The 24,948-nt window shown below is 30.0% G+C and overlaps 1 protein-coding gene across 2 annotated transcripts in view; it reads right to left on the bottom strand.

Annotated features, from left to right (window-relative positions):
• Positions 1–24,948, bottom strand: part of LOC119600434 (homeobox protein Nkx-2.1) — a 343,605-nt gene that overhangs the window by 153,573 nt on the left and 165,084 nt on the right. For both annotated transcript variants that reach the window (XM_037950641.1, XM_037950640.1), the window contains exon 4: positions 23,240–23,391. In XM_037950641.1, coding sequence (XP_037806569.1) covers positions 23,240–23,391 — 152 coding nt within the window. The remainder of the gene's footprint in view (positions 1–23,239; positions 23,392–24,948) is intronic.

Genomic DNA, 24,948 nt, shown 5'->3' with positions numbered 1-24,948 from the left:
TATCAATTATATTCCTTGGAGCCTCTTTTTTATTCCAACTAATTGTAATGACCCCTCTTAACATTTCGCTTCATTTATATATAGAAAAACTAAGTACTTTACATTATTCTAATTAAAACTAAAAAACTGTCTATCAAATTGAATACAAACATGATTTTAATATGCAAAAAGAATAAATCATTTGTGCTAAAAGATAATCAGGGTTTCAAAAAACTGCTAATTGCAGTCGCAAATTACTAAATATTTAACTAAATTTAGTACCATGCTTAAAAAATAGTAACTAGTTAAAATTTCCCCTTACAAGCTAACTGAAGTCAGTCAACTGTGTCAACACATTGCTGCAATAACTTGCAAGTGGTTTTGTTTTTCTTCAGCAGCCACACACACAAGCAGCGGCCATGTTAAGTTTTTTAACTCAGCCGAACTGAACACAACGACTGAACAGTAAAAACAGTTTTGCGTGTGCTGCTTACGTATTGCTTAGTTCTTGGTTTCGTTTTTATACCCTACACCACTTTAGTGGGGAGGGTATATTGGATTTGTGCTGATGTTTGTAACATACAAAAATATTCGTCCTAGACCCACCTTAAAGTATACCAATCGGCTTAGAATCGTTTTCTGAGTCGATTAAGCTATGTCCGTCCGTCCGTCCGTCTGGCTGGCTGGCTGGCTGGCTGGCTGTCCATGTAAACCTTGTGCGCAAGCTACAGGTCGCAATTTTCAAGATAATTGGATGAAATTTGGCACGCACGTTTTATTTGACCCTATTGAAGCCTATTGAAAATGGTTAAAATCGGTCCATTATTTCACCTAGCCCCCATAGAACAGAACCCCCCGAAAAGGGCTTCTGAGCTCATAATTATGTTAAATATACAGATATATCGATAAAATACGGCACAACTAAGTTTTATAGAAGTCTTGATGACTCTGCCAAATTTCATAAAGATCGGGCCCCATTTGACCCTAGCTCCCATACAAAGTCCCCTTCAGAAAATTACTTGAATGTCCCAAATTAACTTATAAACACAAATATCGCGATGAAATTCAGCACAATGAAATATTATGTAAATATAAATATATTCACAAAATGTTATCGGGCTTGGTCCATATTTGCCCCTAGCCCCCATATAAAGCCTCTTTCAGAAAATTAGTTTTTCATCCATAAATTGCTTAAATGTATCGGAACAAGGGAATATTGAAGATAAATGCTTTATTATGAAAAATAAATCACATTTAATATTCATAATTGGTGTAGGGTATCATATGGTCGGCCACGCCCGACTATACTTTCTTACTTGTCTTACTAAGGGACGTAAAAAAAACTGATAGTTTGACTGGTTAGTACAAATCAAGCCGACTGAACAATAAAACTTGATGGGTTGTTTGTTCATTAGGACTTTGTTATTGTATGCAATTTGTTTTATTTAGTATATTGTATGTTTTTGTGTTTAAATTTGACAAAATTAAACAAAGTAATTGATAATTATTGCTAATAGAAATTGTTAATTAATTTAAAATTTATAAAATTATAAATTACTATACTTATAAATTTAGATATTTTCTTTAAATAAAAATTGATTTAAATTTAAGCATTTTGATGATTTTGTTATTGTATGTATGTATGTATGTATGTATGTATGTATGTATGTATGTATGTATGTATGTATGTATGTATGTATGTATGTTATGTATGTATGTATGTATGTATGTATGTATGTATGTATGTATGTATGTATGTAATTAATTATGCACCATTTTATAGCAACATCGTAATGTCTACAAAATTGTCTTTCCAAAAAGATGGAAAAACTCAAAATTGGTTAAAAAAGTTTTGAGTTATTAAAATTTCCCCCGAGAATTTTGTGATTCTGAAGACATATAAAAGTAAATATAAGAAAATTTTGTTAGTTTTGAAAAATTTTACAAAAAAATATTGTGTTTATCTTTATAAGGTTCATAAATGTGCTAGTACGAATTTTTGTTCAAATTGGATAACGCTTACTCAGTTTAGTCTGTGGTCAAAAAAAGGCCATTATTTTAACAGCATCTCCAAAACTCCATTTTCAAACTTTAAAAAGTTTTGTTAAATGGATTATTAAAAATTAAAGTTTTCTATGCTGGATATTATAAAGTATATATGTAAGAATTAAACACAGAAAGAATGAGCTTAATACCTCTCATAGTTTTACCGTACCTGCGATGTGAATTTGAAGGATTTCGGGAAAAAGGCAATTTCTGCCAATAATTAAGTAAAAACAAGTTAGAGTGCTATATTCGGCTATACCGAATCTTAAATACCCTCCACCAGCAAACTACTTTTTATTGAAACCCATCTAACTATCTAATTTTTAGATAACTTGCCAAAATTTTTGTCGAACTAATTTTGATTAGGTCCAGAAAAATGTATATTAATACGCCAGTTCGAAAACATTTTAATAGAATGATGTATCTATATACAGAATATTGGAGTTGTGACCAATTATGGACTGATCAGGAAACAATTTCATATAATGATTTATATGCAGAAAAAGATCAAGTCTAATTTTACTCCAATAGCTTTATTAATCAATGAAATATGTGCGTTTAGGTGACTTTAGGAAGTGGACTTTATATAGGAGCTATGAGCAATGAAGGGCCTATCCGGAAAAATTTCGCAAAGTGATTCATCATATTTTATATTTTATCAAGATATCTTTATTCGATAATTAAATATGTGCGTTTAAGGGATTTTTTGAAGTGGACCTATTACCAAATATGGATCGATCCAGAAAAAATTTGGTACAATGTTTTATATGCCTATTCGCAAAAAATTTCGTAGAGTGATTAATGTAAAGATAAAATTTTGTCAAGATAGCTTTACTTGACATTGAAATATGTGCTTTTAAGTGATTTTCGAAAGAGGGCCTTATATGGGAGCTATGACAAATAAGGGACCGATCCGTAAAAAAAATAGTGAAATGATTTGAGTGCACACAAAACATATTTCTGTCGAATTTCATCAAAATAGCTTTAGAATTCAATGAAATATATGCGTTTAAGTGATTTTCGGAAGTGGACCTTATATGGGAGCTATGACCAATTATGGGCCTATCCGGAAAAATATTCGTAGAATGATTCATGTTTAGGTAAAACATATTTGTGTCGAATTTTATCAATATAGCTTTACTTGGCATTGAAATATGTGCTTTTAAGTGATTTTCGGAAGTGGTCCTTATATGGGATCTATGACCAATTATGGACCGATCCGTAAAAAATTTTGTAGAATGATTTGTATGTATACAAAACAGATTTGTGTCGAATTTTATCCCGATAGCTTTATAATTCAATGAAATATATGCGTTTAAGTGATTTTCGGAAGTGGACCTTATATGGGAGCTATGACCAATTATGGGCCTATCCGGAAAAAATTTCGTAGAGTGATTTATATTTCTACTAAATATACTTGTGTCGAATTTCATCAAAATAGCTTTAGTTTACAATAAAATATGAGCTTTTAAATGATTTTCGGAAGTGGGCTTTATATGGGAGCTATGACCACTAATGGACCGATCCGTAAAAAATTCGGTAGAATGATTTGTATGTATACAAAACATATCCAACTCGAATTTTATCACAATAGCTTTATTCATCAAAGAAATATGTGCGTTTAGGTGATTTTCGGAAGTGGACCTTATATGGGAGCTATGACCAATTGTGGACCGACTGAGATCTACGTTGACAGTATGATTTCTGTTCATATTAAATTTACATGTACAAAATTTCGTGTTGATACCGATATATTTGAGGGAGTTATTAACGATAAACTAATTTCCGGGAATATATACCTTTGTATGGGGGCTATGGGAAATATTGGATCGATTGTAAAGATTTTGAATATAATTCATCACTGCCCTGAAAAAATAATGATGACAAAATTCATCGAAATATCTTTGAAATATGAAAAAAACGTAATTTTTTTCGAGGTAGTCTGAAATTTGTACTCATAACTTTTTACGTTGTGAACCGATTTTGCTGATTTTCAATACTAACTGCTTAGGATAATAATAAATATTTTGGGTGAATTTGGTTTATTTCCTTTGCTTAGTTTTAACGTGAGCGTGTTTTACACAGACAGACAGACGGACATAGCTAAATCGACTAAGAATTTGATAAGGACCCAGAATATATATACTTTGTTGGGTCTTAGATGAATATTTCTTGGTGTTACACACGGAACGACAAACTTATATATACTAGGGTGATCGACTCGATTTTTCAACCGGTTTTAAAACCGGGTTTTTCTGCTTTACCAGTGTCGGTTTTTTCTTAATGTTGATTTTTCGAATATCGAATAACCCGGTTTTTTCACTTTTTAAAACCCGGTTTCGAATACTTTTATTTGCTTTGTATTCAAAGATTATTTAAATGAAATTTTTAAGTAAATAATAATACAGCCCGTCTAAATTTTAAAAATATTCGAGTCGAGGAACTAGAGTATATTTTTCTACAGCTCTTTTGGTTAAACTTTTTTGATTTTCCTAATTAATTAAAAATTATTTGTAAAATGGATAACTGTTTGATAAAATTTAGCAATCTTAAGATTATATTCCAATTACAATAATTAATTTACGGCTGAAATTTTATGGAAGTGTTGGAATGCCTATGCAAATTTCCTAAACAGGGCTTTTAAAATAAGCTAGGATTACATGTTTAACAGAAGTGTCCCACTTTTTTCCTAATTTTTTTATATCAAAGAAATAATGTAAATCAGACGACTAGATCTAAAGTTATAATCTTTTAAACTGTTAAAAATCATTTCGGACCATGTTTTATTAATCAAATTTAAACATAAACATTAAGTTTTTCAAATTAAAATATATTTTTTGTTAATTGTAATGAAAAACCGGTTAACCGGTTTTTTCTAAATTTGAAAAATATCAACCGGTTTTTTTTAAATGTCAACTATTCGAACTATTCGAAAACCGGTTTTTGGAAAATGTCGAATAATCGATCACCCTAATATATACCCTCTATCACCACTGATGGTGGTGGAGGGTATAATTATATTATTACCAATTGTTGCTCAATTTTGATCAAGTAAATTGCGATTATTATTTCCGAGTCCATGGAAAGTTAGTTCTAATCAAATTTTCGAAACTAAAAATCATTAACCCTCTAAACACCGGGGTCAAAATCAAATTTTTGAATTTTATGTTCTTGAAGAAATAAGAGCATGATGTTGTTAATTTGTTGATGGATATTGATGAAACTTCTTAGAAGTTATTTTTACTACATTCAAATAATACGATAAACCAAATACTGGATATATATCCATTAAATCTTAAAGAAAATTAATTTTAGAAAATTCCTTTTTAAAAGTGTTTTTTGTAGTGTTTAAAAAATCGGTCTTTAATTGACCCCAAGTATGACAGAGGGTTATTTTTTGAAGAAGTTTGATTCCTAGATTTCTGGATATATTTTTGTGTAGTTTGTCAAAATGAATTCATAATTAAATACACCATATTTTGTTATTTTTAATGAAGAATATTAAATATACAAAAACTTGATTTTGACCCCGGTTTTTAGAGGGTTAATGATTTTTAATTTCGGAAATTTTATCAGAAATAACTTTTCATGGACTCGAAAATAATAATCGCAATTTAATTGATCAAAATTAAGCAACAATTGGTAATAATATAATTTGTACTTAATGCTGTTAAAATAATGGCCCTTTTTTGACCACAGACTAAACCGAGTAAGCATTATCCAATTTGAACAAAAATTCGTACTAGCACATTTATGAACCTTATAAAGATAGACATAATATTTTTTTGTAAAATTTTTCAAAACTAACAAAAATTTTCTTATATTTACTTTTATATGTCTTCAGAATCACAAAATTCTCGGGGGAAATTTTAATAACTCAAAACTTTTTTAACCAATTTATAATTGAATAATATTTTACAGTCTTCCATTTGACGTTAAAATACAACATAATTTCACTATTAGATGTTGATCCGAGCGAAAAGCCTATTTTCGACCCACCCTAATATACATACATACAATAACAAAATCTCACTAAAAAATCATCAAAATGCTTAAATTTAAATCAATTTTTATTTAAAGAAAATATCTAAACTTATAAGTATAGTAATTTATAATTTTATAAATTTTAAATTAATTAACAATTTCTATTAGCAATAATTATCAATTACTTTATTTACTTTTGTCAAATTTAAACACAAAAACATACAATATACTAAAACAAATTGCATACAATAACAAAGTCTTACTGAACAAACAACCCAAGATGTATTAATTTACAGGTGAAGTCAATAAGACAGCTGATAATTTTTTGTTCGATTTGTTTTATATTTCCTAACTGTCAAAGTTTATTTACATTTGTTATTTTATTTTTATTTTTCGGTTTTATTTACAAATAAAAATTTAAAAAAATGTGTGTTTTTTACACCACATTCGTTTTTATATATTAAAATGTGTAAAAACAATTACTAAAGTGTAGATAATTGTACAAATACTCCTTGTCGCAGCTCTTCAAAATCCTCGGGACCAAAAAAATCGAAAAATCGGCACAGAAAACCTCGAACAAAATTAAGATGCAGAGAAAACTTTAGTACGTGGTTCAAGGCGTGCAGGCAAGGAACGCAACTCAATCGCAACCTCAAAAACTAAAATTATCAGAATTTAAATAATTGTTATTAATCTATAAAAGGTTGGCTGCGCAATTCTTTAAGAAATTAACGTCATCCATTATGGATTATCCCCCAATATCTTCACGAATATTAAAAGATCAATGTAAATCCGTAATGCTTCTCGAGTTTTCAAGTACCTCGAACTTGCTTCAACTGAGCCGATGGCCATGCGAACTTGCTATATGACTCCCTATGAAGCTATCCGCTCACCCTCTTGCACCTAAAAAATTGAAGAGCTTCAGCAAGGAATGTTTGTGCAAACACCAAAGAACGTCATCATTCCATAGGCGACCTACTAATGACCGAAACATACATTTTGTATTTGCAATTACATGCAAATTTCATTATTTTCATTTAAATATTGAAAAAAAATTATTTTTTTTATTTTATTTATTTTTCCATTTGACAGTTAGAAAATATTTTTACAAAAAGAAATTCAATGTTGTTTTTGCTTAGTTGTATTTGTTGTAGAATTGGGACTACCTGTAAATCATTATGCCATGAAACAACCCATCAAGTTTTATTGTTCAGTCAGCTTGATTTGTACTAACCAGTCAAACTATCAGTTTTTTTTACGTCCCTTAGTAAGAAAACGAAACCTAGAACTAAGCAATACGTAAGCAGCACACACAAATCTGTTTTTACTGTTCAGTCGTTGTGTTCAGTTTGGCTGAGTTGAAAAACTTAACATGGCCGCTGCTTGTGTGTGTGGCTGCTGAAGAAAAATAAAACCACTTGCAAATTATTGCAGCAGTGCTTTGACACAGTTGACTGACTTCAGTTAGCTTGTGAGGGAAAAATAAATACTTGAACTTTCTTCAGTTCAGTCGACATTTAAAAAAATAAAACTAAAAACTAAATATTAAACCCTGAAGATAATAAAAATTATTGCAAAGAAGCGACACCTACATACACACGGTTTACTTGCAATGTTAGGTAACAGTCAACCAACCCGAAGATTTGGTAATGTAACTTGTCCAACTACAGTCTAACAATAATCGAAATTAGAATCTAAAGTATAGACTCTATATGGTCTTATCTACTTAAAATAAAACCTAAACTATAGTCGAAATGATAAATAAGTCTATCAATACTATAAACCGATCTATAGTAAAAAGTTTGATCTATTGCAAATACTATAAATTGATCTATACACAAGTCTATACACTGATCTATTGTCAAGACTGTAGACTGATCCATGGTGAAGACTATAGACTGATCTATAGTCTTTGCTATAGAATAATCTATAGCAAAGACTATATACTGATCTATAGGAACGACTATATACTTATCCATTGACAAGATTATAGAATAATCAATTTTCCAACTATAGAGTCAAGACTATAAACTGATCCATAGGCAAGACTATAAACTGACATAGTCAACACTATAGGTAAGACTATAGAGTCACTAGTGATCTATAGTCAGAATTATAGACTGATTTATAGGCACAACTATTGAATGATCCTGACTATAGATAAAGCAGGAACATGGGCTGATCATGGACTATAGACTGATCTATAGGCAAGACTGTAGACTGTTTTATAGTAGAGTCTATAGACTGATCTATAGTCTAGAATATAGACTGATCCACATTCTAGAATATAGACTGAGTGAGGACTGTTAACTGATCTATAGTTTAGAATATATTATAAGTTAAAACTATAGACTGATCTATAGTCACGAATATAGACAGATCTTTAGTCAAGACTATAGAATAATGTAGAGTCAGGACTATAGATTGATCTATAGTCAAGACTATAGACTTATCTATAGTAAATTGCTCAATTACTCTTGATGAATGGAATACATGGAATACAGTTCGTTTTGGATAAATAATCTGAATCTGTCCACAGTCAACGTTTCCTAAATAATATTATTATTTATTGCTGTATAAGGAAATATTGCTTTTTAAGATGAGCTTTCCTCAGCCAAATTTTGAACATATGTAAATATTACTCAATTTAGAAAGATTTTAATAGTAATATTCTACGCAACGTATACCTAGTGAAAATAACAAACAGAGTTTTATATATATTTTGATTTTATATAAAATTTATTTTCTTAAATTTAAATAATTTTGCGATTTTAATAAGTTTACTTGTTTATTTCTATCTCCGCACTTCATCTTAGTTATAAATTATCATAGGGAATTATAACTCTATTTGTTTTCCTCATTCCTTATCATCATTTCGATCATTTTCTTTCATATTTTGCTCATTTTCGTAAAATATTTTTCCATTTATTTGAAATACCATTATTAATAGTTTATATTACCTATTTTATCATTTTCGAGACATAATGTGAAGTAAGGATCAGGAAACTGAAAATCCTGAGTCATTTTCTACTCCAAAAAAAATCAAAACTGCGAAGCTTGTCAATTAGTTATATCTGGTAGATCTCAAAGTCATAGTACTGTTTGCGGCCACATATTTCATAGAACTTGTTTATCAAAAGTTATTAAAGTTAGACCAATACAAGGATAGCAACTTCACAATCAGTTACAAGATCTCAAACCAAAACTTCTTCAGTAAGAGAACAGAATATGGAACCGCAAAATACTGAGACTAGTAATCAAAATGTTTCCGTTTTACCACCTACTACAATAACTTCCAATTCATTGCAGGAAATAGTGACAGCCATAGTTTCCTCTCAACAGGCTCAATTGCTTACGTCTTTGAATAGCCAGATTACTAAATTAGTCGAAACTAATATACAGGTCTTTCTCCATATAATTTTGTGAATTCTTCTAAACCACAAGTACAAATTCCCCAAGCTGAGGTACAGAGGACTCCTTCTCATGGAATACCAACTTTTCCTGCCGTTGAAGAGAGAGCTTTTAGAGAAATGTTAGGTTTAGATTCTAATGGTATTAATACTGATAGCAATAATGGCTGTCAATTAGGAGCTGTACCACCCAACGCAAGGCCTAACTCAACCTCTTCAAATGTTACATATCCATCGGATCTTAATGCACGTCCTGATAAGGTATTACAAATTATTTCCAATTGGAAGATTAAGTTTTGTGGAGGCTCTAGTAGTTTGTCTGTAGATAATTTTATATACAGGATAGACGCTTTAACTGTTCAGACTTTACAGGGAAATTATGATTTGCTAGCTCACTATTTGATGGTAAAGCCAGTGACTGGTTCTGGCGATACCATTGGTCAGTTCCGTCTATAACTTGGCCTGGTTTATGTAAAGCTTTAAGGCAACAATATCGTGATTCACTCACTGATGTTGACATTCGTGAACTTATCAGGGACCGGAAACAGAAGCCAAATGAGACATTCTACAGTTTTTACGAATCGATAGTACATCTGACTGATAGGCTGAATGAACCTCTACCCGATAAAACATTAGTAGGTTGCCAAAAGCAGAGTTTATAACGAGCTTAGATCTCAAAGATGCTTTTTGGCAGATTTCCCTTGATTCCTGGGATTCCTTGTTCCTGGGAGACCGTTATACCACTTCAGAGTCATGCCTCTTGGGCTATGCAATGCTCCACAAACAATGTCACGTTTGATGGACAAAGTTATACCCCCGGCTCTCAGAACGGAAGAGTTCGTCTATCTTGACGATCTTCTAATCATATCGGAATCTTTCGAAAGGCATCTTGAGGTCCTAAGCATCGTTGCTAAGAAGATTAAAGAGTCTGGTCTGACTATTAACGTGGAGAAGAGTCACTTTTGCGTCCCGAAGTTAAATATTTTGGACATGTAGTCGGAAATGGTGTAATTCGGACAGATCCATAGAAAACATCCGCAATAACACATTTTCCAGATCCCAGGTCCGTTAAACAAGTCCGTAGGTTTCTTGGAATGACTGGTTGGTACCGGAAGTTTATTCGGAACTATGCAGCTGTTACTACTCCTATAACTGATTTGCTAAAAGGCAAAAGAAAATTTATGTGGACCGAAGAAGCTCAAAAAGCTTTTGAAGTTTTAAAGACCCATTTGAGTACAGCACCTGTTCTACATAGTCCCGACTTTTCACAACCGTTTTACATACATTGTGATGCAAGTCTTGGGGCAAAAGACTGCGGAGGGCGAAGAGAATCCAATTGCATTTATGTCAAAGAAGCTCCACCAAGCCCAACGCAATTATTCTGTCACCGAACAAGAATGCTTAGCAGCTTTGCTAAGTATAAAAAAAATTAAAGCTTATGTGGAAGGACATGAGTTTACTATAATCACTGATCATGCATCATTGAAGTGGCTCGGTGGGCTTTAAAACTGCAGGGCTACAGATTCAGCATTCAGTATAGGCGTGGTACACAGAACATAGTTCCGGATACTCTTTCAATGGCCAATACCGAAGACTTGACAACCTGACGGAAAATGACAGTGGTTTGTTTATTGACCTAAAATCCAATAGTTTTTAATCAGTTGAATACAAAGATTTGCTGACAAAAGTAAGAAAGAATATTGACCGTACACCAGACCTTCGAATAATCGACGGATACCTTTATAGACGAACAACACATGCAACAGGCGATAAGGTGAAAGATGACCTAGCATGGAAGCTGTGGATACCTCATGATATGATTCCAGAGCTATTGAAAAAGGTCCATGATAATCCGATGTCATCTCATGGGGGAATAAACAAGACCTTAGAAAGACTTCGAAGATTCTACAATTGGCCAAATTTGGTTATTGACGTTAAAAACTACGTCAACAATTGTGAAGTCTGTAAAATGTCTAAGCACCCTAATAAAACTCTTAGACCACCTATGGGTAAAATTGTAGGTACACCGAGATGTTTCGAGAAGCTTTATGTAGATTTTTTAGGGCCGTATCCTAGATCACGTTCAGGCCATAATGGTATATTCATTGTTCTCCATCACTTTTCAAAATTTCCTTTTTTGAAAGCAGTGAAGAAATTTACTGCAGATGTCGTGATAAAATATATGGAAACTGAATTGTTTCACACATTTGGAGTCCCGGAAACAGTAGTCTCATATAACGGATCTCAGTTTAGATCAACGGAATTTAAGAACTTTTTAGATCGGTATGGTGTTAAACATGTGTTTACTGCAGTTCATGCACCACAGGCCAATGCATCCGAAAGAGTCAACAGATCCGTTCTTGCTGCTATAAAATCTTATGTTAGGAGTGATGAGAAGAATTGGGATGAACAACTTAGTAGTATTTCGTGTGCATTGCGCTCTGCTGTTCATTCGGCAGTTGGTACACCGCCTCATTATCTTGCCACATGATAACGAACGGTTCAACATACGCACTATTGCGGCAATTAGAAATGTTGGAAGATCGTGGAATACAATTTGATAGAGAAGATTCCATGCAAATTATGGCCAAAAGAGTTGCTGAGATGATGGAAAAACAATTTGAAAGAAATGAGAAAACCTATAATCTTAGATCTAGGGAAGTATCATATGAAAATGGTCAGGAAGTGTTCCGTAGAAACTTTAAACAAAGTTATTTTGAGCAAGGATTCAATTCCAAATTAGCCCCCACATTTGTAAAGGCTCGAATAAGACGCAAGTTAGGAAATAGTTATTACGAGTTAGAAGATTTGAAGGGAAAACTTATAGGAAAATATCATGCAAAAGAAATTCGTCAGTGATTTTTGTAGTGTGCAATTGTGCAAGTGGAATCTGTCGTTTCCGGTTAATTACCCGTAAAGTCAGATTTTGGCGGGGGAGATTTGTAATGTGCTTGCACATATTTTTGATATATATTTTTTGTTTTAAATCTTATTTTAATGAGCATTCATACTAACGATCCTTGTTTTGCTTTCTGTTGCTATGCAAACGCCATCTATTTGTAAGACATTTTTTATATAGTTTGTTGGTGAATCCTTTAGTTTACATTCATATGAATTTTTATCAAATTTCTTTCAACATTTTTGGGGCGAAATCGCTAATCATTGATTTGCGCCAATTTAAGAACCAAAACCTAGCGAAAGCGCCATTTGTCGGCCATTGTTTTAAAACAGTTTTCAGAACAAGTCTATTCCAAACTTTAACTTGATAACCAAATTTTAAAATTTAAAATAAATTGTGGCTAAAAGTTATTTTATTAAGAGAAAAACAAACTTAAATAATTTTTGTGTCTAAATAACTACATTTTGAAATCGTGAGTAATTATACTGAATATATTTGCATAACTTTTTAATTGGCCAAATTTCGTTTTATTAGAAACATTTCTGGCTGTAATTTCTGTTGGCAAAATTGTTTTAAAGGTTGAATTAAAAAAATAATTGAAGTCAACAACATATTTGTATGGGAAAGGTACTTTTGTTAAAGTCTTATTCATTCCTCATTTTCTTATTCATTTATCATTTTACTCCCTGGTGCCAGCTCAAAAGGAGTAATATATTTATAATTTAATTCCTCTTTTATATAAATCTTTTATTAGATTACTTTTGTTTTTGTAATCTAGATTTGGCACCTTGTCCATAATACAAAAGATTATTAATTGCTCAATTACTCTTGATGATATAAAAGAACAAGAAGAAGACAAGCTTTAATCCTCTCATCATCATCTCTGACTTCAACTGTTTCTTCATCTCCACTTCACATATTTTGTTGTTCTACCAATTTGATTAATGCCAGTGAACAAAGAACAATAATTAAAAAGTGCTGTGATTAAAAATTTTTTGGTGATCATAATTTTGAACAAATATATGAAGAAAATTATTTAATATTTATATGATACGATATTATCTATCTATAATGTAGAAATTTGTTGGCGTAAGTCGTAAAAGTTAAAACACATGAAAATAATACCTAAAAGTGAAAAATTGCAACAAGAAAATTTAAATAACAGAAGATATAAATATTAAATTCTGATTATTAAAAGTATTAAAATCGGTTAAAAATTATTAAAATTGTTTTTTAAAATTTGTTAAAATTGACCTAAATATGTTAAAATTTGTCTAAACTTGTTAAATTTTTTTTATTAAAATTGTTCTATCATTGCTAAAAAGTTCCTTTAATTGTTAAAATTTTCCTAAAATCGTTAATATTTTTCTAAAGTTATTAAAATTTGCCTAAAATATGTTACCATTCTAAAAAAAATAATCATTTTTGGTAATTTCTTTTGTCTTATATTTTTTTATAAAATCGTGAAAAGAAATATTTAACTGTTATTTAACTGTTGTATTCATAAAAAGTTAATTTAGGTTTATTAAACATTATTAAGCAAAATCCACGAAAATGGTATTCATAAACGTCAAATAGCTTAAAATACCTTCAATAAACCAATGACAAATAGAAAAAATTTATTGTACGCTCGACCCTACTTTAAGCCAACAATAAGTTGAATTCTTACAAATTTTGTCTCAGATTAAGCTTTTTTCGTTAATTTTAGGTTGAAGACGAAAACTAATTATGTTTTATTCTGAAATGAAATCTAAAAATTGTAATTTTAACGTTTACAAATTTGTAAATAAAATTCCAAATAAATTTTAAAAGTTTCTATTTTGGTGAAAAAACTAAAATCTAGGCATTATTGGATTAATAGATGAATATTTGACAGTATTCCAGTTGTCAATACTATTTTTGGCAATTTGGAAATGCCCACCAGTCAATCAAATCATGGCCACAATTTTATTGTCTTTTTCATAGTTTATTCGCTAAATATAAAGCCATGAAGTAATTAAGAGTGTAAATTATAATGATTAGTGTTCTATCAATGCAAAATATCTTCTCCGGCAAAAAAATGTAGTCTTTTATCAAAGAAATTTATCAGTATTTGCAAAAATTTATTAAAAATTGCTATAAAAATAAGTAAAAATAACAAAATGTGCATAGTGATGTTTATTTTGTCACAAAGTATTCGTTATTCGAATACTTTTAATTATAATTAAAAATATATATGTTATATTCATTCATCTGAACTAAATATATATTTATTGTAGCCATGTATACATTTATTTTTCTTAAAAATTTGTTCTTATTTTCAAAAATGTGTTATAACCAAAAATATAAAATTAAGAAAACCGACTCAACGAATATTTTATCCTAATTGTTCGCAACACTAACACAGAAAATGACAGCCAAATTGTACAGTGCTGCCAAGTTAAACAATAAACAGCACAATAGTTAATGTAGGTTTATTATTTCTTTATGAATACCACAATTTTATTAATGGCTTTTAAGTCTAAAGTGTACTTTAACTATTGTGTGATTTAAATCTAAAATAAGCATTTTTTATGAATGCAACTGTAAGTGTTTATTGTTCCTATATTAACAGAAGCAAAAGTCATAACTTGTTATCACTGTTAATTATTTATTTATTTTGTTTTGTGCATTTTTGCCTAATTTGATGTTATCAACATCTAAAAATTTGGATATAAAATATTGCTAATTATGACTTTTACTCCTGTTAATTACATATGTTCTGTTAAAAGTGTTTTTAAAGTTTGTTTTTAAATGTTAATTGAATCAGCATAAGTCAGTGTTTATAAACATTTATACAGCAACATCACTCAAATGTAAGAGAAAGAGAATCAGCAGCAACATCTTCAAAGATCTTTGGATATGTGAGCAGCTGGATAAAGTGAGTTTTTATATGTTTTGTTTTTATTTTGTTCTTTTACTTACATTTTTATTGATTGTTGTTCCAAAAGTGTTATTGACTTTTTTTGTTTAGGGTGACCAGCTAAGAAAATGATTTTTATAATTTAGCTTGTCGATTAATTTTATTTTTAATTTTATTGTATAAAATATCATTATTTTTGCTGGAAATCTTTATAAAGAAATTAATTTCTATTCTGTTTAGACTTTTAAAAACATTTTTGTAAATTATTTTAACTTTAATATACTCTTAGTTTTTTTATTATTACATTTATTTTTTTTTATATCAATAGTCGCTATCTGTAATTTGCATGAAATGAGATTTTAATGGCAAAATATCCAGCAAACAATCCCCCATCAGTGATATAAATTTCAAAGACAGAAGCATATTTTTGGCAATTTTATGGCATTTTGAAATGTTTTCTATCTTAAAAAAAGAAAAAATTCTGAATGCAAAACTCTCTATCTATTCCAAAAATAGCTTTAAACTCTATCCCTTTGGATAATTTTCTGTTGCAGAACAAGTTTTCTTACTAATTTGGACATGCTGAAGACAAATAAGTAAAAATATTTAAAATCGGCTAAATAGTTTTCAAGATATCGCTCATTATGACACTAATCAGTTTAATTTTACTGCCGTGCTTAACCATATAACGTTGATTTTGGACCAAAACATTATAATCTGGTACTTTTTTAACAATTTGGGTTCTTTTACTCTATTAAATTGCGTAAAATATAATAATATCATTAAGACACTAATCAGTTTAATTTTACTGCCGTGTTTAACCATATAACGTTGATTTTGGACCAAAACATTATAATCTGGTACTTTTTTAACAATTTGGGTTTTTTTACTCTATTAAATAATATAATATTGATTGATATTAAAGTAAATAAAAATTTTTATTACTATAAAAAACTCTCTATCTGTTAGTAATATGAACATTTTCGAAGGAAAAAAGCTCTATCTGATATAAATTTGTGAATAATTTTGCAAATAATGCAAAATTTTAAATTCTTTTTACATAAGAGTCTTAGATAAGTTCGTACAAATATATTGTAGAAGAAAAAAAATTAAAAATCTTCATGAACCAGCGAAATAAACAGTTTTTTTGCTCTCTTGAAAACTTATATTATTTTAGATAGAGACTATTGAATATAGTCCCTCGATATTCTTTCTTATTATGATTAAGTTTAATTCATTAAATATGTATGCTTAATTTGAATTTGAATCTGTTTATTTTTTGGATTTAGGAATATACATTGTGGTAGAATGTTAAAGGGATCATAAAATGTAATTTTGTTTTTGGACCATGTTTTGTTTATGATCATGGTAAGGTGGGCAAAGTCGTCATATTCCATCTAACGTCGTATCGTTTAAATTGAGTTCAGTTTTAAATACAGTTTGCATATGATATGTAAAGTTTGTTTGTGTATTCTGGTGGCTTTAGGACTATCAAGAATAAAACAAACCCCATAATTTTCGATGAGCAATAAGGTCGGTGTATAAGCGTGCCCCTTTTCATAAATTTCCTATATACCATCTGCCATTGTATATTTCTAATTTCTGTGGATACACGTTACAATACTTGTAGCTCAATTACACTGTGATACAAAAGTGAAGAAAAATAAAATGCAGTCGTTCTCATATACCAATTCTATTTCGTTATAGTCCACAGAGTACGAATATATTTTTAGTTTTCCCCTATCACTTCGTTAACTTACTTTTTAAGAGCAAAAGATGCGAAAAAGAGCCATTTTTGAAGTTTTAAATTTGAAAAATCATAAGTTTAGTAGTTTTCATCCGATTTTCAAATCCGATATTTTTAATGATACAAGTGTTGCCTTTTAATGCAAAAAAAGAAACCCAAAATTTATGGTCAAATGTCTGAGTTACGGTCGTTTAATTAAAAAAACTCACACTTTTTTAAAAAGTTTTCATTTTCATCATGCTCTACTTTGACCATGAGGCAGTGAGTTCATCTTTTATTACTTTCCTGAAGAATCACATAAAAGAAGGTTTCTAAAACTTGTTATCTCATAAAAATCTATGAAAAACTGGATGATTTATGCCAATTTTTCTAATAGCATGTTCCTCGAATTTTTGGTTTTCTCCATACAAATTAATTTTTGTATAAAAATGTTTATAAACATTTTTTAAACTTGTTACAAAGAAAACCAGAAACATGAACGTTTTTGTATGGAAGAAATATGCAATATTTTTATAAAACTTTGCACAACTCATAACCTTTTTCATCGATTATTATAAATTGACCATCATTGGAAACCCAACTTAATGTGCCTTTTTTCAAATGTAATAAAAGCTAAAGTTACTGCTTCATGGCCAACGTAGAGCAGTATGAAAATTAAAAATTGTGAAAAAAGTGTGAATTTTTTTATTTAAATGGCCGTAACCAAAACATTAATCATAAATTTTGGATTTATTTTTTTGGGTTGAAAGACAACACTTGTATCTTTAAAACAAAATATCCAATTTGAAAATCGTTTGCAAACTACCAAACATATATTTTTTTAAAGTTAAAACTTCAAAAATAGCTCTTTTTACATCTTTTGCTCTTAAAAAGGAACTAAACGAAGTGATCGGGAAAAATTAAAAATATATTCCTACTCTATGGACTATAACGAAATGGAATTGGTATATGAGAACCCCTCATTTTTTGCTGTATCACTGTGTTATTAGCGTTAAGTTGAATTTCTAAATTCAACTTAGGGTCAAATGTGGCCTAAATTTCATTCAGGCCGGATTTATTAAAATATAACAAATTGTATCATGACTGCTTTAAATTTAATATACATATTTACAAAGTACAATATCGGGAATATATTTTCTGGACAAGAAATTATATGTAAAAGTTTAACATTGAGGGACAGACTTCCGTTGTTTATTGTTTAAAATTGTCTAAATATATGTAAATACATTTTAAAAATTACCAACTTTCAGCAAAAAAAATATTTTAGTACTCTGTATCCAAAAAAGTAAAAAAGAAATTTATATAGTCAAAATTTTAGATATGAGTGAAAAAAGGGAAAGTGTTTGTATTTTTTGGTACTTTTTGCACCTTTTGTGCATGTTCCAATTACGCCAGTACATGTTACAACCACACCAATTTTAACAGGTAAGAGTGTTATATTCGGCCATGCCGAATCTTTTTATACCCACTATCAAACCGTATGCCGTAAAGGGAAACATTAGGGTGATATTTGGAATATGGCTTAACTCAATTATGGACCTATCTCTTTTGAAGTAACAAAGTATTAATTTTTAAAAACAAAATATATTTTTTAATTTCTATACTGTGAGCGTAAGCGTAATTTACAAATAAAATGTTGTACATAGATTTTGGTTTTTATAGAACTTGTTTATGTCAAATTTCATCGTTATACTCGCATTTTTGAATAAGCAAAACTAGTATTTTAAAAAGCACAGTTATAGAATAATACTCATTAAATTCGGAATTTTTATGCCGATTTTCATCGAGTACTCGTAATTTTTTTTGAATAATCCTCATGAAATTTTCTGAAGAGGACCTTATATGAGGGGTAGGGTCATTTATCGACCGATCCTCATACCATTTTGTAGACTGATTATGGTTCATATTAAATTTGTTTACCTTGAATATCATCGCTGTACTCGTATTTCTATGCCAGTAATTAGCGTGAAGTAATTTTCCGACACATTCCGCATGAAATTCGGTAGAAAGATTAACGCTCATATAAAACTGATGTGTGTCGAATTTCACCGCTTTACTCGTATTTTTAAGCCTGTAATGAGCGTTAAAGTAATTTTCTGAAGTGGACCATATATGGGGGGTAGGGTCAATTATGAGCCGATTCTTATAAAAGGCAATAAAAAGGTTTTGGCTTGTAGGAAACTTTTTCTGAAGGGGACCTTAAAAGGGCGATTGGGTCATTTATACCGATCCACATAAAATTTGATAGAGAGATTTTGGCTCGCATGGAACTACTTAAGTGTGTCTAATTTCGTCGATATATTCGTATTTTTAAGACTGTAATTAGCGTTAAAGTCATTTTCTGAAGGGGACCTTATATTGGCGGTAGGGTCAATTATGGACCGATCCGCATAAAATTTGGTAGAGAGGTTTGACTCGCATGAAACTTATGTGTGACGAATTTTATCGCTATATTATTATTTTTAAGCCTGTAATGAGCGTTATAGTAATTTTCAGAAGGGGATCTTATATGGGGGGTAGGGTCAATTATCTACCGATCCTCACAAAATTTGGTAGGGAGATTTTGGCTCATATGATTATTATTTATGTCGAATTTCATCGCTACACTCGTACTTTTTTAACAGTTATGACCGTTAAAGCTATTTTTCGGGGGTCCACTTGTATGGGGCTATTCGAAAACATGAACCGATATTGTTCATTTTCAATACCAAACAAGAAAAGAGAATATTTATGCAAAATTTCAACTGTCTAGCTCCTGCCGTGTGGTCCCTATCGTGATTTCAACAGATATACGGACGGACATGGCTAGATCGTCGTAGAATTTAATAAGGACCCATAATATATATACTTTTGTGGGTCTATAACCAATATTTCGATGTGTTACAAACGGAATGACAAAAACAATATACCCCCCACCTTTTTTGATGGTGGGTATGCAAACTTGATAGATCTACAATAGGAAGCTTCAATGGCTATACATTAGGGTGGGTCGAAAAAAAGTTGAGTCAGTCACCCCCTACGATTAAAGATATGTTAATAACATTTCCAAAAATATAAAAAATATTTTATTGCCAGGCCTAGAAATACCGCCCTTTTTGTTTTTTATATATAACGTCGCCATTTTAAGTCCGATCGTAACATATAATATATCAATATTTATGGCTTGAATGTAACTATATTTCACTCTTAGGCAATTTTTTAATTCAAAGTCATATTCTATGCGCGACTTCTGATATCTCGGATCCTTCCCCAAAATCTAAAATTGTGGCTATACTGGAATAAAGTATATTTAATTATATGTGCTATTTGCTTCTAAAATGCTCACTTTTATGCATAAACAGCTATTTTACAGGTATTTAAAAATACCTGTATAGTTCTAACTACAGACAATTAATTTGCTAGGGATATGGTCGAAAACTTTTTTTTTTTTTTCAAACTAATTTACAATACAAAAATTTTATTCAGCCCCCTACCTTAACACAAGAAAGATAATTTATTCAGCATTTAATATTATTAATTAATAAAAAAATAACGTAGGTACATAAAAACTAATTTTATAAAAATCGATGAAAAATTAAAGAGTTTATAAAAATATTTCATGTTTTTACCATATAATTACTTGCATGTTTCTTGTTTTTTTTTTAACAATTTTCAAAAATGTTTATACAAATTTTTATAAAATGTAATAAATTTATTTAATGGTATATCGAGGGACTATATTCAATAGTCTCTATCTGTCATTTTCATGAAAATAAGATTTTGATGGCAAAATATCCAGCAAACTATCCCGCATCAGTGACAAAAATTTCAAAAGAAAAAAAGTATTTTTTGGCAATTTTATAGTAATTTTTAAATTTCTCTATCTTATAAATAGAAAAATTCTGAATGCAAAACTCTCTATTTTATCCAAAAATTGCTTCAAAGTCTATTATTTATTTACTAATTTTTACTAATTTGCTGCACACAAATCCGCAAAAATATTTGAAATCGGTTTAATAGTTTTCGAGATATCGCTCATTATCATGCTAATTTGATTAATTTTATTGCCGTGTTTATCCATATAACATTGATTTTGGACCAAAATCTTATAATCTGTTGATTTTTCAACAGTTTTGTTTATATTACTTCATTAAATTGCATAAAATATAATATTTTTTGATATTAAATCAAATAAAAAATTTAAATTTCTATGAAAAACCTATCTAAAGGTTGTAAAAAAAATTTTCGTAGAAAAAAAGCTCTATCTGATATAAATTTATAATTCTGCAAATAATGCAAAATTTTATATAACGATTTAGAATATGGTCTTAAAAATATATTGTAGAAGAAAAAATTCAAAAATCTACACGAACTAGCTAAATAAAAAGTTTTTTTTGCTCTCCTGAAAACTTGTGTTATTTTAGATAGAAATCACTTAATATCACTGAAAATCACTTAATATCACTTTATCCAGATAAAATTCGACATGAGTATGTTCTGTGTGTAGATAAATCATTTTATTAAAATATTTTCGAACTGGCCTACTAATATACATTTTTCTGGACCTAATCAAAATTAGTTCCACTTATGCATAAATGTTAGTACACTCACTACGGAAACAAAAATTTTGTCAAGTTATCTAAAAATTAGATAGTTAAACGGGTTTTAGTAATAAAAATTAGCTTGCTGGTGGAGGGTATTTATGATTCGGCATAGCCGAATATAGCACTCTAACTTGTTCCTTTTTTATATGGATTTCAATGTTGCCCGTTCAATACTTTCCCAGATATACGAATTTTTTTTATTGTATTCATATGAGAGGTGCAGTGTTGCCAAAACCTAATTGCGAAAAAGTGCTAGATTGTTTTGGTTTTTTTATTGTAAAATATTTAAATTAAAAAAAAGAACTATATCTGAGGATAGCAAACTCGAACTTAAATCATTGATTAAAGAACTAGTTCCGGAAACGTTCTATTGAACGAGTTTGTGACGCGTAACGCAAAAATTTTTGGTTGTAAACACATATTTTTGAAATTGAGTTTACAATTATAATGATATTTTTAATTAAAAGTCTAAAGGGAAGACACAAATGAAATCCTTTGTAAAGAATATTAGAATTCAAAAAATTTTTGGAAATGTATATTGAATATAAGATTTTAAAATTTTTAAATGTAACTTAAGCTCGTCAAATACGAACCGATATTTCTACAGATTATGTTGTACATAATTAATTAATAATTAATTTTTAACCATACAAGAATATGTACAAAAAATCCTAAAGTGTGCTAAAAAAAGTGCCAAAAAACATTTGAAAAATGCTAAAAAAGGTGCTACGTGCTAGATTACATTTTTGGGTGCTAAATGAGTTTAAAAAGTGCTAAATCTAGCACTAAAAGTGCTAAATTGGCCACACTGGAGAGGTACCACGCCCTATTCCTAATCCGCCAATTTATTACCCAAATGTTCACATGGATGACAAATTTGTTAGTGCAAAATTGGAGGATTCTAGCTTTAAACGATTCCTTGATATACAATTTTTTTATTTATTTCACGCCCTAATGCTAGTCCTCCCATTTTTCCTTCAAATATCCATATGGATGTCAAAATTGTCCACACAAATTTTGAAGATTCTAGTGGTACCATATTCCGAGATATTCGACTTTTAAGGAAGTGGGCGTGGCACTTCTCTAACTTGCAATTTAAAAATAAAAAGTAGGCTGTATTCCTTCCATATATAGAGGAATATACAGTGAAAATTTCAAGGAGATCGCTTCAGTGGTTTAGCCTCCTATAAGGTGCAAATAAACAAATAAACAAACATTTAATTAAAATTATGTTTTCAAATCCAAAAATTTGCAAAAAAAAAGATATATTAAAGATTGTACTTTGATTTGATATAAAAATATACGAGAAAGCTACTTCAAATGGCTATATCTTCCAAACCGCCTGAGATATTAACTTAGTTTTGAAATAGACTGCAAAAAAAATTTTTTTTTTCTGAAATTTGCGATAACTATTTTAACATGCGCTGTTAGTCCTTATAAATGTTAACGAATGGGCACCATTTTGATTTGAAAATAGCTTGACTTGTATTTTTGACGATTTTTTAAATTTTATTATTTTAAACCTCTATAACTTATGCGCGCATCAATCAAAATAATTAACGTTTTCATATTTATCATGTGTAATTATTATCTCATTTAACCACTAAAGGTGGATTTTGTCAGAAGAAAAAAAATACCTAATTATTAAAATTTTTGATTTTGCTCATGTAGATATTAATAATTAAATTTTGCAAAATCAATTCTACTAACCTGAGCTTGGGTAAACAATACTCGTCGTTTTCTTCTTTGTGTTAAAGGAAACTGTAAAGACTTAGCATCGCTTACAGAGCAAGTAGCCAAACTTCCCATATTTGCCATATGTCCCATAGAACCGGACGCAGATCCTCCCATTAGGCGTGAAACTAAAATTATATTAAAACATTTATTTATATGAAAACAAAAACAAATAAGTAAATCTCTGAAAAAACATACAAGAAATATTTCTTGACTTCTAACTATATTTCTAACTATATTAAAACGAAACTTACATTGTTTCTCTTTTATAATAATTCGAAACAAATATATGTTATATGGGTTAGGGTGATCGACTCGGTTTTTCAACCGATTTTTTTCTACTTTACCAGTGAGGGTTTTTTTCCTTTTAAAAACCGGTTTCGAATACTTTTATTTGCTTTGTATTCAAAGATTACTTAAATTAAATTTTGATATAAATAATAATACAGCTCGTCTAAATTTTATAAATATTGGAGTCCCGGGGGGTTATTCTCGCAGTCGTGATCGAAATAAAATTCGAATCGAAATTAATTTCGATGGTGCGTAATTTTCTCATGATGTTACTCGATACGAAACGAATCGAGTTGTCGCTTCAGTGTTGTAAAAAACTTTCATAATATGTTTTACAATACTGAACGAAATGTTTACAAAACTCACATGTTTCATTAAAAATTTAAAGCAAAATTTAAAAAAAATAAATTAAATTTAAATATAACTATTGAGCTTGATTGCAGAGGGGAGTATTTTATGCAAAATATAATATTCCAAGTGATATGTAAATACAACATGGATGTTTGTTTAGTTATTAACTTGTATTTATTTGGCAGATATTGGCTGTATTTATTGGACCCATTTTGGATTATAGGCATCTTTTATTGGTGGGTCACAAACATTTAATTTAGCTGTGATTTGTTCCCATCGTTGCACTGTAGTTCGAAATCAAAATCTAGATGGACAAAATTAATAAACTGTATTTTCTGAATTTGGATAAAAGAAGGGTTTTCAAATGGACGTTTTATGAGAGAATCGCGAGAAATTCAAATATTGGATCATATTTATACCCTACACGACTATAGTGGAGTGAGTATCATGTGTTTGTGCTGATATTTATAACACCCAAAAATATTGGTCCTACACCTTCCTTAAAGTATACCAATTGACTCTGAGTCGATTTAGTTATGTCCGTCCAGCCGTCTGTGTGTCCATGTAAACTTTGTGCGCACGTTACAGGCCGCAATTTTCAAGATAATTTGATAAAATTTGGTATATATACTATATATATATACTCCCCGAATGCGGCTTTAGAGCTCATAATTATGTTAAATGTTATTGTATCTCTATAAAAATCGGCAATACTTAGTTTATACAAGTCTAAATGATACTGCTCGTGAATGATCGGGAATCATTTGACCCTAGCACCCATACAAAGACCCCTTCAGAAAATGATTTGAAGGTCAAAATTCTCTTATAAACATTAATATATATTTTTTTTCTTGGACCAGCACTCAGGGGATGACCCCTACTCATGCAGTGCATTGTGTTGGAACTAGGAAAATAGGTTGTGGGAGGGAGGATAGAGCGAGTAGTGTGACGGGGAATACTTCTGCAGGAAGTTTTTTCCACATACGATTAGTGCGGCTGAAGAATAAATTTTCCCTGTAATGTGTTGTGCGGTCCACAAATGG

Source organism: Lucilia sericata, unplaced genomic scaffold (assembly GCF_015586225.1).
Source record: "Lucilia sericata isolate MDLA Ls3-8-SP2 unplaced genomic scaffold, ASM1558622v1 Contig000114F_arrow, whole genome shotgun sequence".
In the NCBI taxonomy this organism is placed as follows: domain Eukaryota; kingdom Metazoa; phylum Arthropoda; class Insecta; order Diptera; family Calliphoridae; genus Lucilia; species Lucilia sericata.
This window is presented reverse-complemented; position numbering and strand designations above follow the sequence as displayed.